The sequence below is a fragment of the Haliaeetus leucocephalus genome, unplaced genomic scaffold (assembly GCF_000737465.1).
Source record: "Haliaeetus leucocephalus isolate CR32 unplaced genomic scaffold, Haliaeetus_leucocephalus-4.0 Scaffold140, whole genome shotgun sequence".
NCBI lineage: Eukaryota > Metazoa > Chordata > Aves > Accipitriformes > Accipitridae > Haliaeetus > Haliaeetus leucocephalus.
The window spans coordinates 15592076-15618783 of NW_010972576.1; the positions used below are offsets into that span (position 1 = coordinate 15592076).

Below are 26708 nucleotides of genomic sequence, written 5' to 3' on the forward strand. Positions count from 1 at the left end.
CAGCTGTCACTTTGGTCATTGGTAGTGTTTGGCTGGCTGCTTAAATGTAGTGCCAACTGTTCTTAAACCTGAGCAGTGGCAGGAAATGAAAGATCATCAGGGATGATACAGGCACAAAGAACAACAGGGAAGTGAAACCAAACTTTTTGTTTTTTGGCCTCTTTTTTTTTTTTTTTTTTTTTTTTTTTTTGCCAGTGCTGTAAGGCAAGTGAGTTTTGAAGGAAAGCCACACGAATGCTGTATTGCTCTTGCTTCTTCAAGATCAGCAGAACATGCGTACTCATGTTGAAACTACTGCTTTGCTGGAAGAGGCCTCTTGGTTACTTTTTTTTCAACTTTGATTTGTACTGAGGAAGGAGTTAAAAATACTGTAAGTTTTGAATAAGCTGCAGGGTTGAAATGTAAATGTTGCAATGCAGTTCTTTTACTGCCCTGTGGAGCAGGTGCAAGAAGATATTCACCGCATGGTCTATATTGAGACAGGAAAGCTGTGTCTCAGGAAAATAAGAAAATCTATCTTCTTTTTTTTTTTTCTTCCCTCTAAGGAAAAGAACTATATCCTGAATGCTCCCAAGTGTCAGAAGTATCATCCCTGGCTGAAACTTATTAGGTATAGGGGTATTATGGCAGAATGAGTGATGTGTCTGTTGCAGGAGTTTTGTTTAAGTTGGGCTTCCAGAATATGTTGCTAAATCTGACTGATGTGCCTTGAAGCTGCTGTTTGTATTGAGGCTGTTGTTGCATAATCATCTAAACTGGTTATAGGAGCAGTGGAGAAACAATGAAAATCCTTTCAGTGTAAGCAAGACAAATTACTGAGAAGTTAATGAGAGAGAAGGTGTTTCTGTAGCTCAAGTGTGCACTTGTAAGATGATTGTAGGCGGTTCTTGGTGTCTTATTTTCCTATTCATGTGGGATTGCTTATAAAAACAGCACAGAAATTTAACAGCAGATACATCCAAAATGGCCTTCGTGACTCATTTTAAAAAGGGAAATACCTTATGTGTAGTTATTGTAAACTTAGTCTGAATTCTGATTCATTTTTGGTAATCTGGGTTGTGCAAAATCTGCAAACTCAGTAGACTGTGACAGCACCTGTTTTTTTTCCTCCTTTCCCTTGGTTTTAAACCTTTCTGAAATGTCTGTAGATAGTTTATTCTGAAATTGCAGATTGTTACTCCATAATTAATTAATTGCTTGGTTTGTTTCCCTTGGAGAATCAGACGGGAGCCAACATCTTTCATATACAGAGAACATTCAGGTGTATTTATTAGAGATAGAAAAACATCTAAGTCAATACGAAAAATATAAATAGCTGTTTATAGTACGTGCTGTCACTGAACAGTGGCTAACATGTACCTGCCCTCATTTTCCTCCTGCTCTAGACAAGCAAGCAGCATCTAGAGAGGTGATTTCTTGTGCCCACTCCTTCAGAGGCTGGGCAAGATCAGTGGGGAGAACAACGCATACTGGGGATGTTGGCTTATCTAGTGACACTTAGAGAGGCCCCAGAATTCATGTTTAGGCATTGGAACTACTAGTTACCCCCATGATTTTTCTCCCTTCTGTTCCCTTCCCCCAGTCCTTCTCCAGCAGCTGTGTGGAGGGAGCTGTACCAGGTGTTGGACAAGGACTCTGGGAGATAACTGAGCTCTCCTCTTCTGCGGAGGGAAAGACCGTAACACTATATTACTATTGAAAAGCACACTGCCAGATACGTTTTAATTAGAGTGTGTTTTGCTGCAGTGTAATTAAGGGTAAAAAGCTTACTCTTAGTAGTGAGTTTTATTATTGTGCCTTTCTATTTCAGTTTCTTATTGCCTTAGAGAGAAGGAAATGAGAATATGGGAGACTATAGCATTCATAGTAACAGTTTGCAGTAATAATTTTCTGTGACGGTTGCTTATGAGTTTGACTTGAGGCGTTCTTGACAGCATCTCATGCTAGAAGAATATAATACTTGAGTTGTACTGCATGGCACTTCAAGAAGAGGGCAGATGGAGTTGAGCTGACTATGTTTTTTTGGTTGGGATGAACAGCTTTCAACTAATAAATGCAAATTAATGGAGACTCGAATGTTGAAGGAGCATTACATTATTTTTGCTGTTGAAATAACAACCCCAAACTACCAAATCTTCTGAGATGTATATAAGCAAAGACAAAACAGTTTCAAATATGTGATTGTTGCCTAACTGCATTTTGATTGAGATTTTTACAACATGTTGGTATGGCAAGTCAAAATGAAAGAAATCAACAAAGTGTCAAAGACAATAATTCCATGCTCTCAGAAAGTCTCCTAATGACATCATTTTGTAGAATTGCTTTTTCAAGGTCACTTTTTCATGAGAAAAATATTTTTATTTCTTGCTCTCACCCTTCCCACCCACATTACAATTTTCCACGGAACAGAAGTTATGGTTCCTGATGAGGTTTCTAGTTGCATATGCAGTGCTGAGGGAGATCAGAGGCTTTCATGTCACCTCATACAGTGATGATGATACCAATTTCTTACACGTAACTGGTCACACATAAATTTGAGCTTAAGTTTGCGGGAACAGACACTCAACATCATAAGAGATTGCTTATTTGGAACAGCTAACTGCTGTCCAGAAACTGCAATGTAGGTAGGTTCAGTCGTTTGCCACTCTCAAAAGTGAAAAATGCAGTATTGCTATTCCTGTCTCTCCCACTCCTCATGTCTGGCTGCTTAGTTTTCCAGCTCAGTTATGCTGCTACATTAGTCCCTAAAGCTGTGCTGTAAACCAGATCGTTGAAATTTCCACTCTGACTTTAACAGTGGCAACTTCTCTGCTATTAGAGACCGGAGGTACCCTTAACAGAGTAAGCACTTTAAACTGGATATGTATTTTCTGTTTTACACCAACGGATATTTTTTAATGGAATATGTTGAATTATTTGTATCATAGTTAACACTCTTTGCCTTAAATTCTCATGAGTTTTCCCTCCCAGAGTCCATGCTTAGAACAGAATCAAGAGATGTAGTGCACTGTGGCTGACTGCTGCTCCCAGGTGTTTTGTGTTAGGAAGCAAACATGGCTGAGGGAGAAAGGGTGTTTCACAGCTAAATGCTGTTCTCAAGCCTTTGACCCGATTCCTGACCATAGCTATGATTGCATTAGAGGTGTTCAAGCCAGATGTCCTGCCACACGTGTGTTCAAAATGGAGAAAGATGTAGAATAGCTTTCTTTAGCCTTTCTGTGGTTAGATGAATTAGCCAAGAGGTGCATGTACTGGTGTATAAAGGAGTTACTAGTATGCTGTCCTCCTTACAGTATCTCAAAGTTAAAGTTGAGATGCAGTTAATTCCAGTTACATGCCTCCTATTCCAGCTCTCGCTGATGTTACTGTGAGGGCCGTCTCATTGGTTTGGTCCCATAGCTCAAGTCTTCCTTTTACCTCCAGTGGTTGCTGACTCATTTCTTTTCCAGTGGTAGGGTAGCGGTCATTCCAAGCACCTCAAAAGGGGCACAGTGTAGGGCACAAGCTAATGGTTTAATAGCTTCACTGAAACTGGAGGTTTAAATCTGGGAACATAGGAAGAAAGTTAATTCAGCCCCTCATGCTTCCCAATTAATCAACCTAGAGCTTGTATAGAAAGAGTTAATTATTTGAAACTCAGTTCAACTCCATGGCTCAGGAGCTTTTCTTATATGTCACATATTCTTTGCAGGTGATTGTAATGGATAGGCTGCATTAACAGGCAATCTAAAAAAAAAAGAAAAAAAAAGCTTCAGTATATAGAGATTCTTTCAATGGATCATGAATGGTAATGTCAAAGTCTAAACAATAATAGAATGAAATACCTTAAAGATCTTATTTCAATAAATGTAATTTAATATAATAAATATTTTAAACTTAATATATTTAATATATCTAAATATTTTAATATGTATTAATTGTTGAATGCATTGTTTCCTCCATAAGTAAAGTAGATACCCAAATTCACAACAAAAGAAATGAAGTAACTTTCAAATACAGGCTGGGTGCAGTTCAGTGCCAGGGGCATGTTGGGTGATAGATATCTAGATATTGATTGCAAAGTTACATACCAAGTGTCTGCAGAAGAATTAGTTCCTTAACTATATCCCTCTGAAGAAAAAACACTGTTGTTACATTCAAGTCTATTGAGTATTCCATGGACTGTTCTAATCGGTGCGTTTCAAGGTCTTTTGTGGAAAAACAGATCACATGTTGAATATGGTCTCCCTACTGCTAGGCTGTATGTTCCTGAATGTTTTGTGGGTCTAGGTGTCCCCTGTAGATGGGGTGAGGAGTGGTGAGCTGGGCTGTGTGTCCTGCTCTGCTTCGGGGAAAGTCTTTTGCTCTGCTGGACAATCAGACAAGTTATTGCACGCGTCCTAGCTCTGGGCGGCTCTTTGGCATTCCTGCACTTGTAGTGTCTACCTTTTTTTTTTATTTTTTTTTAAACAATACTCTTGTGTTTAAGGTATTTTGCTATTTAGTCTTGGTTTCGGACTGCTTTTAATTCCTGAAGATTACAATACACAAATTTCTCAGTGTTGGAAACTCCTAGAATGATTTATTTTATTTTCTTTAAATCCTGAAAAGTGCTTGTTCCAGGTAGAAAACTAGGGCAAGGTCAGCATCTTTGAAACACATAGATTCATTTTACAGATGAATTCTTTATTTAACCTAACAGCATATTCTTATCCAAACAGTCAAGCTTGTGATTCTTTAAAAACAAATAAATCACGTGAACATGGTGAGCGGTGCTTGGCGTACTGAATAGGCAGAGGCCTCTCGCATTTGTAGCTTTCCTGCCTTGTCGAAAGAGATTAGCTTGCAGACTCTGAAATGTTTTGGCCTTCAGAAAGATGAGCTATAAAGCTCACCGGAGGGAGAATCGGTCCTTGTCATCTCTCCCCACATCATTTTCCACTTCCCCCAACTATCTTAATTCAAACCCCAGGCCTTGGTCCAGCCCCCACACAACTTTTGTAACCAGCTTAGTCAGGGATGTGATTTCCCTTCCTACTTCTGCCTGTTACACTTAGTTTATAGCAGTAAGGCCTGCTTTGTGAGAGTCACTGCAATAAAATTGTTCCTCTCCTCGTGCAGGGGGACTAGCTGTAGAAGCAGAGGACTCTGCGTCAGAGTAGTTGCATCTTCCACGGCATGGCTGGACTGCTTTAAGTACACGGGTCTAATCAGAGCGGTTTGCCTTCTCTGTTTTGACACGGCTGTGTTGAAGTGTCGTGATGGTTCTCACCAATGTCTCTTGAAGGGACAGGCTTGGGAGCGCAACCATGCAGACTCAAAAACCTGCTGTCATCCCTGTCCCAGGGCGTAGGGGTACTTCCTGCATCTCGGTTTGCCTCCTTCGATGTGGTACCAGAGGCTGGTGGTGCTGGTAGTTGCAGCAGCATCTCAGCTGGAGTTGAAACAGCCATTCACATTTAAAAAATAAAAAATCTTCCATACTTTGGCAAGCTGCATTGTTGTTATTGTCTTTTAACACCATGAATGTCAACAGGTAACTTTTAGTATATGGTATATAATTATGAAGCAAAGGGGAGTGACCTCAGTCACTTACATTTTGACATTAGTAAGAGTGCCATTCTGTTATGATTCAGCAGTAAAAGACTTTACTGAAACCATGCCCACTGTTTTAAGTTACACTGCAGACTCTAAGCTGCTGCAGAACACTTCTGCCTTCAGGCACCATGATGTAGAGGTTTTTCAAGCAGCTGGTTTTTGGGGGTGGAGGAGAGGGCTTAGTGTAAGAGTTGCGTCAAGCACTTCAGAAACACTGCAATTTTTTTCCTTTCTTTCCTTCCCTTTTTTCCTTGAGTTATTTAAACCACATTAGGCAAAAAGTTTAACTATGGGCAATACCTTAATACCTTTGGCAATGTTTGTGCTTTCTCTAAGGATGGTTCTTTCTTTAACGTAGAAGGTGCTAGGCGAGGGGTTTTTCTTCAGACGGACACCTCTACTGTCAGATCACACAGAAGCAGATCACTGTGACAGGCTGGGTACTGCCTTTGCCCAGATAAATCTTGCATCCTAACCTTTCTAAAGCAAGCTCCCTGTGTCCGTGCTGCAGGTGCGGCTGTGGAGGCCCGCCGGAGCTTGGAGGGGCCGGGAAGGAGCACCGTACAGCACGCTGGTGCCATCTGACGGTAAGCTTTCCCAGCAGGTTTTCCCCCTTCCCATCAATGTCAACAAGCTTTTCTTTTCATTTCTTTTGTGGGAGTAGGGTGAGATGACATGAGGTGCATGGTTTTTATATCTATTTTATGTATATACATTTATATATATATAACCCAGAAATAGAAGTACTATATTCATTAAAGAAATCTAGAATGTTTTATGTGATTTTCTTTATTCATCCTGTGTTTTAAAAACAGCTTTTAAATTAAACTACAACTTACAATATGACTTTTTCACTTAGTTTTCTTTCGCCTCCCCCCAGAAGTAACTATTAATTACAGACATGGTCTTCCTGTGATAACTCTTACGCTGCCCACAAGAAGTGAACGCTGTCGGTTCACAGTTAAGCCAATGGTGACCACCGTAGGGACATTCCTGCAGGATGTGCAGAGAGAAGATAAAGGAATTGAGAGAGCGGAAGTCTTTGCAACAGGTATCTTACATTTCTGTCGTTCTTCAAGATGAATACATTCCTTTTCAGATGGACTGTACTTCTCTCCTGAAGCACAAGTTCAGTCCTCCATCAGGTTTAGCATTGTTGCTGTTGGGGTAGCTCTTGAATGCTTCTGGGGTTTATTGGTGTTTCAGATTTAATACCCGAGTCCTCTTGGAAAGGCTGATTAAAAATGCAGAATTGGACATATTACTGTAACCTTCTTTATATCCCAGTCATGTCCTCTTATCTTTTTCGGGTAGCTTCTCTTTGTAATGCTGTCTTTAAATAAGTGCCTGTCTTCTGGTTTCCTTGATATCTTTTTCTTTCCTTGTCCTCCATGATCATTCTGGAAAACAACAAGCCGGGCTTTTGAAGTGATGTCTGCCAGTTGTTCAGTGTTACCCAGAGCTGGAAGAATCCATTTGCCTTACTACAAACTTGAACTCATATGGAAAACTTACTAAGAGCTAAGCAACCAGATAAAGTGTGCAATGATAAAGGGCGGCTTTTTGCGATTTTGGGGAGGTTTCCTTCATCAACTGGAGTACAGTACTTCAGGGCCCTTGGGTTGAAAGGAAAAAGCTATACTGATACATTAGCACTGATGTGGTCTTTCCTCCTTGTAGCATACTGTCTATCCCATTATCCCACGTCTTCGGGTAATGCCTGCTGTTTTCATGTATTTTGTCTCTTTTGTCTGCCTGTTCGTAAAAGCCAATATCCAGTTAGCTAAACTGGTTTTCCATTTTATTTCCAAGACAACTTGGTTTGTATTTTGGCAGTGCTTTGTAGTTTTTCCACAGCAATTCTGAAAGTCTTATATCTCCTGTCCTGGTCCTAGAGAAGGATGCAATCTCGAAAGTAGAACTGAGATGTAGCTTTCTTGTTTGAATCTGGTAGAACAGAATTTGGCTATTTGGCTAAAAGCATCTATTTCTTCCCTTCTCCCCTCACCCCCCCTAGAAAGAAAGAAAGAAAGAAAGGGAAAAAAAGGATAGCTGCATCCCTATAGAAAGATTTATTTTCCATCAGGTAACACATAAACAGAAGAAGGGATGGGGTCAAGGAAAGTTGATCTGAAGTTTCATAGCTGGTTGAGATTGCAGAGGGCTGCAGGGACTTTTAAAGGAACTGAAAATAGATCGATGCTCCTAGAAGATCAGGAAGCCACAGATCGAGGAGAAGCTGCTTTAGTTGCCTTTGAGAGCACATTTAGTAAAACAGGAAAATACCCTGTAGAGCAATACATTTATATCCTCTAGAGCAATGGAGATGGGATCTGCATGCATCCCAGTGTGTGTATGAGCTTCGTGTACACAGGAACTTTGGCGTTGGTTTCTTTTTTTTTTTTTTAATGGTGTGTCTGCTCGGCAGCCAAGGTAGAAAATTCTCTTGAAAAAGGTAATTCCGTAAGAGACTCTTCTATCTTGAGAAGCCACTGTAACAAACAGTCATTGTCAGCAGCTGGCCTTCTCCTTAACATGGAAGTTTTCGCTAAAAAGGATTTCTTACTGGGGTGAGGCAGGGCCAGCCAACAACATGCACCGGCAAATGGTTAACCTGAGTGTTGCTATCTGCAGAGACATGCATGACAGAAGTATTTAGTATTTGTGATTCACTGCTGAATCAAATTCTTTTGTGGTATGTCAGCAAAAGCTAACTACTCATTCTGCTTCAGTGCAAACATCGGTCACTTGTGAAGTATAAGATAATTTCTGTAATAAGTCTACAAGTCTGGCATTTCTGGCATGGACAGGCAGCAGGTTCCAAAGTGGAAAGGAATTTGGGCCGTTTTCACTTAGTCTCATCTGTTTAAACCTCCCCCTCCCCACCCCGACTTTGGGATAGAAACATTGTTGGCTTTGATTAAAACAGTGACTGTTAAACAGTTCTCTGCTCTGTATTTTTCAAGTGCCAGGTGATTGTAATGTTAGAGAAGAGCTTAAGATATTTAATTCATTAGGAAACTGATAGTGTAAAGAGATACTATTGGTCAAGTACCGAGAGTTGAATTTAAACATTTATTACTAAAGAAAAATTATGAAGCCTTGATTTAGTGCAGACACTTCTTCTGTGTCATTTAGCCATTAAATGAAACCAAACCTTAATTGAAAGTATTAGTGCTGTGTGTGATAGCTCACTTTCTTTTCTGTGGATTCGATTTAGTCCTGCTAAACTTCTGTAGACGAAAAATGGCTCTTTGTCCACATTTGAACACTTGTGCTTAGGTATAGGAAGAAAAGTAGCCTTTTGCTGAAAGTCTGTGAGGAATTCTCTAAAATAAAACACCTCCCCTCCAAACTTTTTTGCTTTTCAGTTAATAAAAGGTTGGACAGGTTAATAAATCAGTGTTGTATCACATCCAGAACAAAGAGCCTGTCTGGCAATTCTTTTGAAAAGCATTTTTTGCTTAGATTTCACTTTATAAATGTCACCTTAATAATTTACATGCAAATGAGCTTTGATGTTCTATTACACTATTAAAAAAAAAGAGTGGATGGGCACATGAAAATTTCAGGTTTTGGATTGAAAGTGGTAGCCTTCCAGGTTTGCTTTGCTACCCAGACAGAGTGGGTTGGGGAGCCAGCTGGTGCATTAGCTTGCAGAGTTCAGTAGCCTCGGCCTCAGCAGATGGGGCCCGAGGACAGTGTTCCAGTGAATAAATAATTGCAGGTGTGGGGTTGTCTACGGTGCCTTTCTGTCGTGGGCACATGGGGACAGATGGAGGAGCTGGGGCAGTAGCGCTGTGACAAATATTTACATAGAAAAATCTTCATATTTTGTAGCCTCATCTTTACTCGTTTCAGGAGTAAAGCTGCTGTTTTCTGCGCTGCCCACCCCTTGGCAGTGGCAGGGGAAGATGCCCTTTTTATGTATAGGAGATGAAGGTGGCCAGGTCAAACAGGTATTGCAGAGCAGCCGCTCTGTGGCTTTTGAACCCCCCCGCCACAGCGATGTGTCCAGCAGCAATGATGTTTGGCTGTGGGGGTTCTTGGGCCATCTGAGCCCTGGAGAGGGGCTGATTTTACTGGCTGGCTCTAGGATCTGCGGGACTTCACCCAGTGAGTGCTCCAGTGGATCCACTGTTATGTGTTACTGCTAACGACTCCGGGAGCTCCTTTTTGGTGTGTTCAGCTCCCTGTGGGATACGATGTGTTCCTTTGCCTCCTAGCTGCGGTGGATGGTGCAATGAGGAGGAGATATGAAAGCCGGCAGGCAGGAAGAGTAGTAATCTACTAAAGAAAAGAGTTTATTTGCAAACTTAAGGCCCCTTTAAACAGGGGAAACAAGAAGCAGAGATGGGACAAAACAGATCTTTCACATTTCAGCAGAGGTTTTAGATTACATCTGCCCTTGTGTATCAAATGTAAAATAGGAAGGGATCCATTTCTCATTTGGATGCAGCTATTTCTCCTGTTATCAAGAAAGCAGAAATGTTGCCAGAGTACTAATCTTGCAAGATCCGCTGTGTTGAGAATGCCCTGGGAAGGGCTGCAGTATGTCCATGCTGTTGGATGAGAGCCTTTTCATATATTGAAGTTGTGATCTGCCTACCACTGGCAAATCTCTTCTAAGCCCTAGGCAGACACAAATACTGCCTTTTGGGTGAAAGGGCCTTTGGCAAAGAAGAAGGGTGGAGAGGGAATGAAAAGAAGGAACAAATATGAAAGCAGGATAAAATCTTCAACAACCAGCTTTCCTGATTGAATGTCATAGTTTCCCCCTTGTCTCTGACTTAAAGTCATTGAAAATAGATATGATTTTTTTTTCTCAGCCTGCTTTTTGTGTTGCTGATGGGGTAGCATTCATGTAATTTTTTGCATAAAACCGAAAAGTAAAAAAGGGTTCCCCAGAGCTTTTTAGACTAATGCCTCTGTGGCTCCTGGTCTGCCTTGGACTGGACAGTCTAGCTATCTACTTCTTAACTCCCAGTCACAACTGGTAGTGAAACAGAGCAATTTCAAGTACCATTAATAAAAATCTGAACGCCACGACTGACAAGAATTGCTCCTTTTGACTAGAAGAGCCTGTTTAAGGAAAGGCATAAATCTATACCTGAAGATGAGGTCTTGGAAGGTCTTTTAATTTCCCAAAACCCTTTGTCCTAGTGAAGATGCAAATGTGTGTGGATGGAGAAACAAAATTGCGGATCTTTATGTTGTGATTTGTTGCTGTTTTATGCAAGACTTCTTTATCTTCTGCCCTCCCCTTCCCAATGGGTTGATTCTAGTCATAATCATAAGAAAATCCAAGTCTGCTCGTAGTGTTATCAATTAATATGTATAATATGATTGAAATAACAAGGCAGCTGCTAAAGTCCTGTGTACAGCCCCCATCAGTTAATATTTAAAATAGGGAAACAGTAACTAGACATTATTTAGGGTTTAGGGACTAACTACTAGACAATGGAGCTTTGTAAATAAGTAGGATGTTTATGTCAGAAAAGGTAATGATTGTGGTCTGGTCAATAAACCTTGAAGAACTGCTTGGAACTGACAAGATTAGGGAAGAAGTAGGTAAAAGGTAATTCCTACAGGGGGAGATTGTGACCACTGACTTATTGACCACCTACTCAAATGATTCCACCTACTTAAAAGAAGACAATGAAAGACGACAGAGTCTGCACACTAATTTACATGACGGGTGAAGAAGAACCAATCATTAAGGAAAATAACAATGAATATGTATGAGTTAAGTGTATAATTATGAGGATTTTTGAGACAAGGGTGTGCTGTCTTGAGACAGGCACCCATTCATGCGCATCAATGAAATTAGTTTGAAAATATCTCGACTCTGTGTGTTATTGGCTTGCACACTGGGTAAACAAACTCCATTTGTGGGACAATAGTAGTGACAAGTCTGAGTGACACTGCTAGAGAAAGCATTCAGGCACAGGCTCTATGTTGATGTGTTCCTCCTTACTGTTTAGTGTCAGTTACCAGATTTACTAAAAGTACAGTTCCCTTCCAAGCATTATTAATAAAGAACTCTAGCACTTTTCCAAAGGAGTGTCAGCTAATGTTTAAGATTCCTTATGACAAATGATTTAGAACTTAAATCTTTCTTCTGCAGATGGTAGCAAGGTCTCTGATGCAACCTTGATGGAGGTCTTGTTGATGAATGACTTTAAACTTGTTATCAACAACACAGCATACAGTGTGTCACCTCCTGTAAAAGGTAAGAGCAATGCTTAATAACTCTGATGATCTCACTTCATCTAATGAAACGTGTGGGAAGTCTCAGAAAACTGCAACATGCCTGGAGGAAGAATTTCTCTTTGGTTTTTTTTATCATTGGATGGTCTTGCTTTTGGGGGTTGGAGGTGGGGAGAGAATGAAGAAGGGTGGGTTCTTGAAATGTTTTATGTGACAAACATTTTCTTTTCAGATAAGCTGAGTAGTGAGCATGCTACTGAAATGGAAGATATCAAATCCTTGGTTCACAGATTGTTTGTGGCTCTACATTTAGAAGATCACCAGATGAGGAAAGAGAAAGAATTGCTACAGAAACTGGACCATCTGAAAGAAGAGCTGCTGCCTCTTGAACAGGTTAGAAAGTGGGGTTACTTTTTTTTAAACTCACATCCATTTCCTTTCATCAAGAGTAAGTCCTGTCATAGAAGAAAATCAGCATGAATGGCTAGGGTTTGTTTATTATGTAAATGAGGGTCAATTCAAATATAATTCAGATTATTTTCAATTCAGTTCTTTTTCCTCCTGCTATGCACATTCCCTGGGTAGAAACCACAACACCTGGAGAAAGCTGTCATGAACAAGCCTCAGCATGGCTACTATTGGAATTGAAAGTCCACTTAGTCACCTGTTGCTGTATGAGTTCTGAATACGCATTACAGAAATAACAATAGTGAGATAGAAATTATCTGTGGCTTAGGCTAGGGTTTTCTACATCAGCAAGGCAAATTGTTTGGATTAATTGTTGCCAGAATCCAAGAAGGAAAGGTATGAATGTTGATGTAGAGCAGGCTAGGCTATCCCAGCACGAGGGGAGGAAACCAGAAAGAGCCTGACAAAGCGGACAAACTTTTCTTTGGCTTCAGACCTGCTTTGTGAGGACCAGCCTCCGCGTTAACCAGAACTGCCTTGAATGGTAAATAGAAATCCAGTAGACATAAATCCCTAGTAGTGCAAAGGGGAGATTAAAAGCAGGATTTCTTCGTGCACAACAGCCAGGAGATCTGGTTGCCCTTGTATTTCAGTCCTTTTCTTTCTCAGCAGGGTAAGTTGTTAAGAAAAGTCAGTAAAAGATCCTGAAAAAGGATCTAGCTCAGCAGGGGAAAACATAGTTGGGGAGCTGCTCATCAGAGGAGCATTCATGTTTGCTTGAACAGGTTTCCATATTTCTTTTCCTTAGATGAAAGCCAGAATCACGGACAGTGCAGATGCAAAGACCTCCAGGCTTCTATGGGTTGGCTTAGCTCTGATGTCAACACAAGGGGGAGCGTTGGCGTGGCTCACGTGGTGGGTCTACTCGTGGGACATCATGGAGCCGGTCACATACTTCATCACTTACGGGAGTGCCATGGCTTTCTACGCCTACTTTGTTCTTACTAAACAGGTAAGTCCTCGTCTGGAGTATTGTAAAGGAGGAAAACTGACTCTGAAAAATCACAATGTTTGGACTCTGATGAAAATCTAATTCAGTAAGTAGTCTTGCCATCAGACAGGGACTTGTTTGATCCCTAATGGGGCTGGATACGAACGTTACATTATGCAAAATCAAGCGAGGTACTGTTACACATGAACTGCAGACCAGCTGCTGAGCATAACTACTGTCTGTTATATTTCATAACCTAGGGAATGAAAAGTGATGAAAGAAGTCTCTCCTTTTATTTTAAATTTTTGTAGATCATTTTGAATAGTAAACGGCACCTTACTCATTGCTGTAAAGGGAGAGCAACTAGTAGTGCTGTGCCAGTTTGCAAATGCTGCCTTACGGAACCAAATCACTGAACAGTAGCTTTTATCGGCTGGAGTTTATGTATAAACAGTGCAGGGTATGAAACCGTTTGGAATTCTGGCAGTTGCATTATTGAAATATGCCTAATTTAGTGCCTGAAAAAATGTTATTGCTTTGTTCTTCATAATCTGACTGTTTTTCCATGACTTTGAATGAATGGAGGTAAATCTAGGACAGCTGAAACGGAGCAGGAAACAGGCATTGTTTAGAAGAAAAGAAGTTTGCTGAGCAACAGCAACAACAACAAAATCTTAACTGAGCTCCACAATACAGACTTGTCCTGAAATCCTGTAACACTTCAAGAAATGTTTCTTTTTCCTGCTTTAGCTCTGTACTTTACTCCCAAAGTGGACTTCTTGATGTTGAACTTTCTGTGATGCAAAACTCTTGTTGTTACGGAATTATGTGGAAGAGTAACCAGCGCTTCCTTCTATAATACCAATGGATCTATAGACCTCATGAGATGTCAGGTTCCTTTAGTGAAAAGGGGAGACACATCTGTTTTTTATGAAGAGCTCGCTCGGAATACAAGTTTTACTCCTTCTCACTGATTTTTAAGAAGGGCTAAGGCATTCCTACTTTTTGTATATGAGTAGATAAAGAGATTACTCCTTGGCTTTTTTGAACAGCTGCTGGAGCCATTGCTTGAGACTTTCAAGTAAGTCTTTGAGAAATAGTAGCCGAACTTTCTCCGACTCCTTGGAAGTACTGTCCATTGACTCAGGTGGCTTCAGTCATGAAGATCACACTATGTCTTTATTATAATTGAAAATTCCTTTAGATGTGATAGAAATTATTCCTACCATGTGTCTAAAAGGCCCTTATGACCTATAAGGGCATAACTTCATATGTAGCCTCTTAACAGAACATACTGTGTGTGTTGCACTAGTTAAATATTCCTGAAACAGGCTGAATTTCTATTGAAAACTCATTTGTACAGATAATCTTCTGACCTCTATCCAGTTTTCTTGCTAACCCCAAGTACGTGCCCTGCTTTCTTTACCAGGACTACATTTATCCTGATGCTAAAGACAGGCAATTCCTCCACTACTTCTATCGGAAATCCAAAACCCAGCATTTTAATGTGGAACGGTATAACAAGCTCAAAGAAGACCTAGCAGAGGTATTTAAATACAATCTTTAAATAATGAAGTAGCCTTTGGCTTAAGATTTTTTCCAGTAAACTCCCAGTTAACAGAAAATTGACCTCAAGGTTTGCCACTTACATTCAAAACAGCATATTGCTTATCAGTCAGTTTCAGCTGTTCAAATAGCCGTACAATGTTTGCTGTTGATGTATAAAGTACTTCAGTAAGTCATCAGAAAGGGAGACCTTCATGAATTGAATTTAAAACAAGTCAGTTTATCAGCCCTACACATCCATTTTTTGTGTACTCTAATATGTTGCATTTTTGGCCATTTTAATAGAATAGCTGCATTGCTTTTGGAGACAGTATGTTTGCTGCGCTGCTGTGGTAACACAATCTCCTCCCTTCCTTGGAAGGAGACTGCCTTGCAGAATTCAGCATTTGACATCTTAATCCTATTCCTTAGGTAAAAGGCTTAGATTTACAGAACATGGGCGAGTCGATGGAAAAGGTGGTGTGTGCACCTACGAGAAACTTTGTGGTCTTCATGAAAAAGTGTAGCAGATCTCTCACTCCTGACTTCTTACTCCCCCATCCCATCCCACTAGCCCTGTGTTCAACATCTTGTAAAAGAAAATTGAAACTACCCCTAATTTTAGTTCAAGACCTGTGGTTCAGGGTATCGTTTCATGAACCACATTGGACATAAGGCTAGAGTTTGATGCTTTTTCAGTAGCCTGCGAGTATAAATTTTGTAACTGTAATTTCAGGAAAATACTTCGGGGTGGGAGTGAGTGTATGGACGGGCAGGGCACATGCTTCTCTCCGGAGACTGGCTGAATGACCTGAGCAGCCTGTAAATGTTCAGCGTCCTCCATTTGATCAGTTTGGTTTCTTGCGTAAGACCAATGCCTTCTGAGAAAGGAAAGATACTGGATGTGTGAAAGAGGAGGAGAAAACGGAGGGCTGCAGAAGGACTAACTCTCACTCTTTCTTGCACTGGCAGGCAGAAGAATCCCTGAGGCGTCTGCGCCAACCTCTGCACTTGAGGCTTCCAATCCAGGAAATCAATGACAAGGACTGACTTTGGTTTTGTATATATTAGAATTGCCCTTTAAAAGCTGATATAAACATTTAGTTACTCTACAGAAACTGGGTATTTTTGACCACTATATAGTTTTGAAAGTTGCAATAAATACCTACAAAAATTATTTGATCACTTGATGGTTTGGGTTTGTTTTTGTTTTGTTTTTCTTTTTGTTTTTTTTTTTTCCCCCCGAAACCCTATGAAGAAGCTGCTGAAGCAAAGTTCTTCAAGATATTTGTCAAATCTCATTAGTAAAATGGAGGCATTCTGCCTGCCGGTAAAATGACAGGGATGTTTTATAGAACAAGGGCTGTCTTTTTAGTACCATTTACTATAGCACAGCAGTAGCTCATAGAATAATTAACTTCTGCATCGAGTATTAAGGATTTTTTTTCCTGAGACTACTGTTTCCTTTTTCCTAGCTCTGTGCATTGATTGCATCACAAGTAAGCTTTTTTAGTAAATATTGCTGGAAAAGTACGATATACTCAAACTCATTTACTATAAAATCATTTATGTTTCATTGTTGCATTTTATCAAAAGAATTTATCAAAACATTCAAACATACATGATTTATACAAAGCTTAAAAGTAGCCATAGTAAGATTTAATATCTGTGACTCAGAACATAGTTTATGGGAAGATTTAACTAAAGCAAAGCCAGTAAATCAATTATTTTGTACCCAGGAAAGTGGATTAAGACAGTTCTCCATTGTTCCCCAGTTAAGCATATGTACCAGTAATGTAAAAAATAATAAAAGAAATATTCGCTTCTAGTCAGTATCATTGAAATTACTGATGCTACAGTAGTAACAATCCTAAGGTGAAATGTCCGATGGTGACAAATGCACTATCACTTTTATGTACACAATGACAGAGCATGGCTGATCCCCTCTGGGGCCAAGAGGAGGAAGAGGCTGTTTCAACACCAAGGCCTGAAGTATGCAGGTTTGCATATGTTGTATTTTGCAGAGCTGCCTAGAGATGTCCAGCAGTTATAAGTGAGCCTGGAACCTCGAAATTATTTGCTTTAGCTTTAGAGATGTGTACAAGGCAAGCTTGCCCAAAGTCACCCAAAGCAAGCTGTACATGTCCTCATTTCACTACTGCTTGCTTTTCTCCTGAGGATGCAAAATGCCAGCAAACTGTAATTGTGCCCCAAACGTATATGATGTGCAAGCAAAAAGAAGCTCTTTATCTATATTAATGCTACAATTGTACTCAAGGAATTAAGTTCCTTTTTAGTGTTGAGAGAAAATATAAAATAGTCTAAAAAGCTCAATTAATCCACAAGAATTGGAAGGTGGATACTGCTGTCTGCAGATTTAAAAAGATGCGCTACAAACATTCCCTGTAGACTGTGCTCTTGGAGCAAGACAAGCTAATCTAATGCAACATCTGAAATGTTTTGGAAATAGTAAAATATGCCATAGTTAGGTGGCAATCAAGCAAAAAACTTTTAAGAAAAAAAGTAATCTAGAATACCAATTTCAGTAAAATCTGAGCACCTCTTAATAGCTTTGCACCAGTCAACTTTTCCCAAATTCCCTGAGATGAACAGAGCTCTACTACTAGCTTTAAAATTGCTTTAAGATTTTTAGAAACTATTATGTATACAAACTGTAATATTTGATCCCAGTGTTTTTGCAAACAATCTTGTAGAATATTAGTCTCCTGAACTAAGATGATGTGTTTTTCAATTCTGCAGTGAGTACTAGTTAACAGTTGTCATTGTTAAGTAACAATCTACTTAGATTTTGGATGAAAATACAGTTTTTTAGTTAACATTGAGGCAAAACAAGGAATCTGTTTTTTTCCTATAGCATTAATGTCTCTGCACATATCCACTCTGCGATGAGATACTTTCCTGTTAACAACAGTAAGAAGTTCTGTGAACTCCAAGGAAGAGCCGTGCTTCTTAAGTGCCTCACACAAATCTTGAATGTACCAGGAGCCATTTACAGTTTCACGATGAGAAAAGTAACCTATTGTAGAATGGGAACATAAAATTATACCCAAATGTAAGTAGTCATGCAACTTGAAAAATATTCATGAGAGTTACTGCTTGCTAGCTGCATCTGTAAGATATTACTAATGGGTATAAATCTTACTTTGCCAATTATGCAATTTCACTGGAAATTGTAGATGGGAAATGGCTTTGAGGTCATTAATAGTGCTAAGCCAAGAGAAGCATGGTTCAGGGACTGGTAGCTTACAGGATTGTATCTGTACATTACAAGAGAGCAGATGAGACAGCCATGTAGTGCATGGAAATTTGTAAGCCACCAGAATCCTACAGTCCTGGAAAAGAGAGGAATCCTTGCTGTCAGCAGATAGCTCAGCAGCAAAATTGATGAGAATGTTTCTGCTTGGCAAATTAACTGCAACCTTGACAGTTTATTTTCACTTCTTCCTAAACATGTGAGGCTCTTTCCCAGACAAGATGTCACTTATCAGACATGTAAAACACAGGACCTGGAACTGTACTCATTATTTTGACTACAAAAGTCAAGAAGACTACAAAAGTCAAGAAGAAGAAGTGAAGTATCAGACATCAGATGTAAAGTATTAGAACTTACCTTGTGCCACAGAGTAGCACATGATAAAGTCTGCACCAGCAGGCAGGGTGTATACACCAGCTGCATCCACTTCCGTGTCATTGACAATGGATTCATCACTACCGTCTGTTGAATCCCGAGCAATAACTGGATCATCATGTTTATCACCTCGACATGCCTGTTGGTGAGAAGTATTGTTATGCTTTCACCTCTGCCAAGCTCACCTATGTTAATATGATACTTCTGACACTAACCAGAAGGGACTTCTGTTCAGTTATGTGTTCCACATTACCATAAGTCTGGATTCATAAAGACCCATTTACATCTCTATCAGTTAAAATACTGGTGACGAAGTCCAGTGAAAGCTCCGAGATGATCACAGAATCGCTGAGATTGTAAGGGACCTCTTGAGATCATCTAGTCCAACCCCCTGGCTCAAGCAGGGTTCGCTAGAGCAGGTTGTCCAGGACTATGTCCAGTCAGCTTTTGAGTATCTTCATAGATGAATGAAGACTCCACAATCTCTCTGTGTGACCTCTTCCAGTGTTTGACCACCTTCACAGTAAAGAAGTGTTTTCCTGTGTTGAGATGGAATTTCACATGTTTTAATTTGTGCCAGTTGCCTCTTATCCTGTCACTGGGCACCACTGAAAAGAGCCTGGCTCCCTCTTCTTTATTCCCTCCCACCAGATGTTTATAACATTGATAAGATTCCCCTGAGCCATCTCCTCCAAGCTGAACAGTCCCAGCTCCCTCAGCCTCTCCTCATATGAGAGATGCTCCAGTCCCTTAATCATCTTTGTGGCCCTTTGCAGGACTCATTCCAGTAAGTCCATATTTTGGTTCTACTGGGCAACCCAGAACTGGACACAATACTTCAGATGCAGCAGCCTCACCAGTGCTGAGTAGAGAGGAAGAATCGTTTCCCTCGGACCTGTTGGCAAGGCAGTGTTGAATAAACGCTCTGAAGCAGAGCCATCATTATATGCTGTAATGCTTCTGCTCTTAATTCAGTCTCAAATGCATTAGTTGAGGGAGGGTTTTTTTGTGAGAAGCCGGTAAGTGAGCCCGGTATGGTCAGCATTACGGAAAGGCTATATGTGGAGGATAAGAAGGTAAGAACACACTCAAAAGATACAAAGTAGGTAAGGAGCATTACTCAAGAACTATGACTAAAGAGAGAAACATGAAAATCTTCTTTCATTTACAGTGATGAAGTTCCATGCTTGCTGTTCCCTCTGATTTCCAAAGGTAAATGCTATAGCAATTGTGCTGTAAAAGAACTCGATTGATGAACTGAACTAAATTAATTTGCTTTTTGATGAGTATTGTATTATGTTTCCAACTTAAAATTAAAATACGTAAATGTTTTTCCATCTTTTGGCACCTGGTTAAAAAAAAAATCAAAGCTGAATGAGTCCTAATGAAAGAAGAATTAACAATGTGTTGATTCTTGCAGTGGTCTTGTGCCTAAGGAAGCTTTCATTTGGAAGGCCAGGTTCTCATATGAGTTTGCTAATTGTAATCTGGATAAAGATGGGATAAAGCCCTGTGTAACCTGGTTTGACCCCATAACTGACTCTGCTTTGAACAGAAGGCTGGACCAGAGACCTCCTGAGGTCCCTTCCAACTTGCGTTATCCTGTGAACCAAGGAGTGAAACAGGAGGTTACATATGGGCTTTATTTGACCGCTTAGCACAAACAGTATTTCTGAGACAAGAAAGCCTTTAATTGATTCTTTAAATTCTACAGAGATGCCAAGTATTGGTCATGGACAGAAAAGAAACAACACAAAAAAATAAAGAAAAACAAAAAATACATCACCACCACCAAAATTAACCAAAAAAAACCCCCCCCCCCCCCCCCCCCCAAAAAAAACCCAACTTCTGTAAGGATCAAGTAAAGGGACTTGCCTGGAAGGAAACGGTGAAAGTAAGGAGGTTTGATAGCCTTCTACAAGCCTAGCCTAGGGCTGTGAGGTGTGAACAGTAGGAACTGAGCTGAGGCTGTACGTAACTTTCTCAAAAAAATGTTAACTGTCTTTTCTGCCATTAAATATACACTGACAGCCAATCCAACATGGGATTAATTTGGGTTGTTCTTCAATAAATTACTTATTACATACAGCTAGAATCATAATATTAACACTTGTGTACATAAATGTTTTTAAAAAAAGAGAAAAATCCTTGTCTTAAATGCCTTTAAGGAACAGTTTTCCATACCTTCTTTCCTAAAGATGCAAAAACTTTCCCTTGTGGAAAGACTGTATCAGGAAAACTGACTTCTGTATTACAAGAACACATAGGTCAGTGTTAACTCCACTGAATTCAGAAACGGACAACTTACCTGAATGATAAATATCTTCGGCTTTCCTACCAGACTCTGGCACTTGTCTCCTCTGAACATGTCTGTGATTGTCTCAATTTTGATTTGGGCATCATATGCATAAACATGATCATTCTCACCATGACTCAGGAACACACAAAGAAAGCAGTCAGCATTACTGTGGTCATCCTGAGAGGCTGAAATAGTCAAGTGGTGTTTAGATGACTAAACAGTAATCTTCAGGTTTAAAAAACATTGCACATTTATATCATATCATCTAATCTCTGATCAGTCCTTTTTCAAATGAACCCTATTTTCAGGTAGTGTAATACTACAGCGATTTGAAGGTGCAATGACTCAACATGGCTGAAGGTAAGGGCCACTAGAAGTAAAATGAAGTTACTAACTTCTCCCAGGTGCAGGTGCTTTCTTTCAGCTCTTAGCGACTTCCTTAGTTCTCTCCACAGAAGCTTCACTTATATTGCAATAAAATAATCTGAAGTCTAACCCTTAAGTCCTTCTAATGTTAAACAACTTCCTTGTGCACAAAAACTATTTTAAGTTAGATGAACAGAGAGAATGGAAGAAAAGATACCTGGAAATTCTGCTACAAATAGTTAGACATAATATAGTCTCCTACCTTCATAAATTTTCCGCAGCACATCTTCTGCTTTTAGGTCATCAAAATGTCTGACTGCAAATCCAAGGTCTGTCAAACTATTGTTAAAACACATCAGTATTAGTAAAAATCTTGCTGAAATTATGTCAGTTGCTACCAACTCAGTTGCTTTCCCTGTGAGAGAATAAATATTCATGTTTATGCATTATTTATGAAAAAAACTACTAAAGTTGATTTTGAACTCAAATGGGCATCAAGTGCAGGTCTAATACCTAAAGTTACTTCAAAGAGTTTGTCCTAAGAGAACTCTGGACTCACTGACATCATAGGACTTGTGCCAGCAGTTTCTGTGACTTAAGGGAACGTGCCTTGAAGCTTTTTTATTATGGCTTTCTTTGCCAAGGTTGCATAGGTGCTTATGTCTGCAAAGTCTTTTGTTCTATACTTAAACATAAGATTTAGGTAACTGCTTATTTGACCATGATTTCTGAAGTTTAGCTTTTTAAGCTTTAGTAAAGAAACCAAGTTCCTTACGTGCATTTCAGATTGTTTCTGTCTGCAAGAGTCCCACGTCTGTCTGGCAGCCTTAAATGCCAAAAAAAGTGTTCATGATTGAAGATTAACGCAATTCCTCTTCTTTGATGGTTCATCTTGTATTGCACTGCAGGATCAAGTGTTTGTCTGTTGCCAGAGATGGAAAACATTCTTGATAAATGAGTTAACGACTAATTGAATTCCTTTCCTCTATTCCTGCTAGCTGAGATTTTTTAATTGACTAGAGACTTCGAGGATCCAACTTCAGAAGACAAGACCTCAAAGTGTGCAATATTTTAGGAAGAGACTAAATTGCTAGGTCTTTTTGAAAAGCTTAGGCATGTTAAGCAATTCAGAAAAAACAAGTGTTGGGTGTGTACTAGGCTCTCGGGTAGGTTGAACAGTTTCTCTACAACGTATTTGTATTTTCCTTTGTCAGAAGGCTGTCTCAATAGTAACACAGTAAGGCATATAACAGTGCACTTCAGACTTGGCTCTAATTCTCCATATTACATGTTTAGCTGAATAGTACTTTAACCTAATTGGTTAGTGCGTATGTACTTATTTGGAATTGTAGCTGTCTGAGATTTGCTTTAAGTTCTTGTAACTAAACCAAGTGCTGCATCATGAGCAATAGACTATAAACTGGTGATGAGGTGGTATGCATAGTGTATCTTGAAAAGGAGAACAAATTTTTATTATTTACCTTAACATAATGAAAGCTATGACACTGCAACCGTTCATCTAAGTTTTTAACAACCAGCCAACAAAATCCTTAAGGTGAAGGACAGTGTTGCTCTGATGGACAGAACAAATGACCTCCCCAGCTTCCAAGTAGAGGACTTCAAACTGTCATGGCAACAAACACATGGAACGCCTGTGCGTTTGGAGTAGCATTCAGCAATTTTATTGTTTTATGAGCAAAACACGACACAGAAGTCTGTGATAGCATGCTATGGACTGTGCACTTGGACCCAAAAGGTCATTTCTAAGTGATGGCATGGCTGTATTTTGAGAGACAAAGCAGACAATCTTCCTGCTTTTGTAGACAGAGGTATCAGTCCAGAAAACAACTAAAACGCTTCCGGCAATAGCCCTGGCTATAGACAAGGCCAGTGTTATAGATGCACAGAATGACAGTCCAGGTCATGCTACCCTAGGACTGGCTCTTGTAGAGCTGTCATTTTTGGCATGTTACTGTCTTTTTTTCCTGCTGTGGAATGTTCAGTTTTGGTGCAATCGGTGGAAGAAATTGCTTAGAGTATTTACCTGCAGATATTACTTAAAGATCACAGTTTCATCAGCAAAATGCTTTTGCTTCACTACAAAATGGCCAAAGTTATACATAAACTATTTCTGCTTCTCCACTTTATTATGAGCAGCCCCTTAATAAAACATCTTTTTGTAATGTCTGCGTAAGAACGCTTACAGGAATTCTGGATGACTGTTCAAAGTCTGGGGGTTTCTACAATGCTGGCTGACTAACCAATAAGAAAAGTTAAGTGGGGTGCTTTATCACACTCTCCCTAATTTGAGTACTTAATGTGATACAGTGCAACAGAGTTTATTCAGATTTTGGCAATTTATCGTCCTTAGGATTTGGCTAGACATAGGGCTAGTAGGGATTTTGGACAGTTAGGTCCCTGGATCCTATGAATGACCATTAAAAGGATGGTTCCCTAAATATTTCATCCTCTACTCAGCTGTATTCACTGAGTGGGTAAGGCAAAGGAAGTTATCAGGCAGCTAGTTTACCTTTTCTAGGGCTAGATGATGTTGTAAGATAGAGTAGGAAAAATTCATGGCATCACTATCCTGTGGTCCATTTACCCTCCTTCTAGAGGAATATATTCCTGTGATACACTCTGTCACTTAGTGTGCCCAATTGTTCCTTAGATTGTGATGGTGGTTTTGCCACAGTCTCTGCACATTGCCCAGCATAAAACTAGTCCACTCCTAATGGTCCCTTCTGCATGCCTGCATGGCAAGAAGGGTGATTCTGCATCTGGTGTAGCTAAAACTAGAAATGTAAGTGGGTGGAGTTGAGCTGAATAATCCAGTCACATTCTTAACAAAAATCAGAAAACCCTGCACTGACCTCAGTGCCAGAGGCCATCTCTCTGTCATTGCCATCAGAACTTTACCTTGTATCAAGTGCATCTACTTCTGTGATGTTCTGATTTCCATCTGTTAAAGAGATCAAAAAGTGATTTAGGCTCTAAATGTTCATTAAAAAGAAACAATTTGAACTTGTGCATCCAGCCTTAAAGTTTAGCTGTTAATGTGAACCAAAAGCTCATTCACACATCAGGCAAGTAGGCATGCAGTTAAACAGCTTCATTAGCGTTTGTCTGCACCCACAGCTTTTGGAGGCTGTTCTTAAAAGTTCCTACTCCAACAGTCTGAATTTTAGGTGGTCAAGACATGCATATTTTATATCTGTGTATTTGTATCTATATAGATATTTTCAGAGATCATGATTTTATATAACTAACTATCTGGCTGTATTTATTTAAACAGACTCTAACTCAATAGTTATGATTTTACATAATCTAAAAATACACTGGTGTTTCTTTTATTTCAGTAATGATGCTAATGCAAAGCTGAGCATTCTCTTTGAGGTTGGATGAAGCATATGAGTCATAGCAGATGATAGTGTAATAGTGCGTATAGTTCATGACAACTGAGAAGATGCAAGATTTATACCTTTTTCTTCAGCTAACCTATACAGACATAAGTGTCTCCAGTAACAGAATGCACATAAAGCTAACATTGTGGGAACACCAGGTAACATGCACATTTTGGGAGCGTGCAGAACTAAAGACATGCAGATGGTTAGGCCAACATACTTAAATCCTTTCACTTAAACATCTCAATAGGCTATAAAATCACAGGTCCTACTACTACTGGTGGAGACTAATTACCACATTATGAAAACTATATACTATACTGTACCTGTGGTGGTTAAAGTAGGTCTGCTGTCCAACTGGATGTGGCCTGCAATTATAAGAGAAGACGGGTCATGTATACGTATATTTTACAAACTACTTTGTATATACGATACTGCCTTTTGACATCCGTTTTTCACATCTGATTAAAGACTTCTGCAAAACAAACTAACACAGCTATGTATTGATAGAGGAGAAAAGTTCATAAAGACATTAGAAGTAACTTGTAGAAATCTAGACTTGGCTTTAGAAGCTTCTACGTTGAACACCATTGCACAGGAGAGTAGGGGGGTGGCTCAAAGGAAGTCACATGCTTTTAAGTGTTACTATTGACATGTAAACTTCCCACTGGCATATACTGATCATGCTTTCAGGTGTTGAGTCTTACAATTATCACTAGTAACCTGAACGCACAAAAAAAAGCACTATTTCAGTTTGCTTGAAACATAACATGTAGGTCAGTCTAATGATAGAAGTGCTGAAAAATGAGTGTAGAGAGAACACAGCAACACCACCTGTGCCCATGACTCCGTTGGTAGTAGGAAGCCAGATATTTTTAAGAGTGCATCTGTGTATAAATTTACACTGTATTTTTGCTTGTGTACCTGAGATCTGGCTGATGCTTTTGCCTCAGCTTAAAGGGAAAGGGGCGTAATCCACACCTCCAAAAAACAACAGACCATAAAAATGTTAAGAGTCATCAAACTTCTAGACAGAAAATGCTGTCATGTGGACACACAAAGAACAGAATTCCTGGGCCAAAGGAAACTTGGGAAAGATGGTTCTCCTGTTCTTTTAATCCTGTTTAGTCAGTTCCCAGCCTTTAGTTTTTCATTGCCACTGTCATATTGCAGCTTTGTTCAAGTAAACACTACTTAAAATTATGATGATGTATGAAAAGCTTTCTGCTTGTCTTACACAGGCTTGTTTTAAAAACTGATTGCTCTCAGTGGGATTACTTACTTAAGTCTCGTAAAGATGGTTTCAAAGGAATCAAAAATAAGGTATGCACTGGATTACACTGGGATCTGATAGCATCTGTCCCTGGGTACGTTTTAATCTCAATAGGTCTACCATTTGGGCCAAGGGACATGGCATTTAGAAAATACCAGTAACCAAATGGCACAAAAACCCGTGTATGTAAGCCTAACAGCACCTTCAGGAACTAAACCCACACGGTTTTGCTGCTCCTCCCTTCTCTTGTCCTCCTGTTACCCATCACCGTTCTTCCTGGGCACCTGATCCCCGGCTAGCAACGGCGTTTCCCCCGCTTTTTACGGTGCCAGCCGTTTCTCTTCCGTGTTGACAAAGCAAGCCCGTTTCCCCGCTCTCTCCCCGGCGGCGGGGTCTGGGCGGTCGGGCTCCCCGGCATCACCCCCCCCCCTTTCATTTCCCGCTCCTGTGGCGGGGTGGGGGGACTTTCCCCTCAGGGGGGTGCGCTGGCTTTTACGCTCCAGCCTACTTCCGCGATGGCTGCCTCCGCCGCCATCCCGTCCTTCTCCCCGCCTGCCACCTTTCCCCGCTCCCCTTTCTTCTCTGAGAGGAAGCAAAGACCACGCTCCCCGCGAACGTCGGCAGCCGCCTCCGGGCAGCGCTGACCCCGGCACGGCCGCCGCTCTGTCGCTGCGGGTCAGCCGAGGAGGGGGGGAGGCCCCTCTCCCCTCAAGCCCTCGCAAAGACATCCGTCCGCCTCCCGCTCTTCCTCCGCGGGGGGCGAGCGGCACCGTGTCTGCCCCCGTCGCTGGGGCACGGGGGCGGCGCCCAGACCGTTAACGGCCCCGCACGTTAACCGTTAACGGGACGGGACGCGCGAGGCGGGGGCGGCGCCGTCGGCTGCGGCAGGCGCCGAAAAACCGTCGTGTCCCGTCCGTCCCCCCGCGGGCGGCCGCCATTACGCGCTGCCCCCCTGGGTCCCCCCTCCCCGCCCCCCACCTACCTAC

At 40.6% G+C, this 26708-nt stretch overlaps 2 protein-coding genes across 2 annotated transcripts in view; one reads left to right on the plus strand and one right to left on the minus strand.

Moving 5' to 3' along the window:
* The window catches only part of CCDC109B (coiled-coil domain containing 109B), a 53827-nt gene extending 37914 nt beyond the window's left edge, over positions 1-15913 (plus strand). Inside the window, exons 4-10 of the mRNA XM_010561057.1 lie at positions 6089-6164; positions 6458-6628; positions 11705-11809; positions 12020-12180; positions 13004-13207; positions 14616-14732; positions 15704-15913. Coding sequence (XP_010559359.1) covers positions 6089-6164; positions 6458-6628; positions 11705-11809; positions 12020-12180; positions 13004-13207; positions 14616-14732; positions 15704-15781 — 912 coding nt within the window. The 3' untranslated portion in view covers positions 15782-15913. The remainder of the gene's footprint in view (positions 1-6088; positions 6165-6457; positions 6629-11704; positions 11810-12019; positions 12181-13003; positions 13208-14615; positions 14733-15703) is intronic.
* A 613-nt stretch (positions 15914-16526) lies between these two features.
* On the minus strand, positions 16527-24849 carry CASP6 (caspase 6, apoptosis-related cysteine peptidase). The gene is made up of 7 exons (XM_010586246.1): positions 24776-24849; positions 23965-24007; positions 21821-21967; positions 21308-21384; positions 20689-20864; positions 18363-18519; positions 16527-17768 (listed from the first exon to the last, which is right to left on the minus strand). Exons 3-7 carry the CDS (start codon positions 21934-21936, stop codon positions 17530-17532), a joined length of 765 nt encoding a protein of 254 aa, XP_010584548.1. The 5' UTR covers positions 21937-21967; positions 23965-24007; positions 24776-24849; the 3' UTR covers positions 16527-17529.
* Between the last annotated feature and the right edge of the window lie 1859 nt (positions 24850-26708).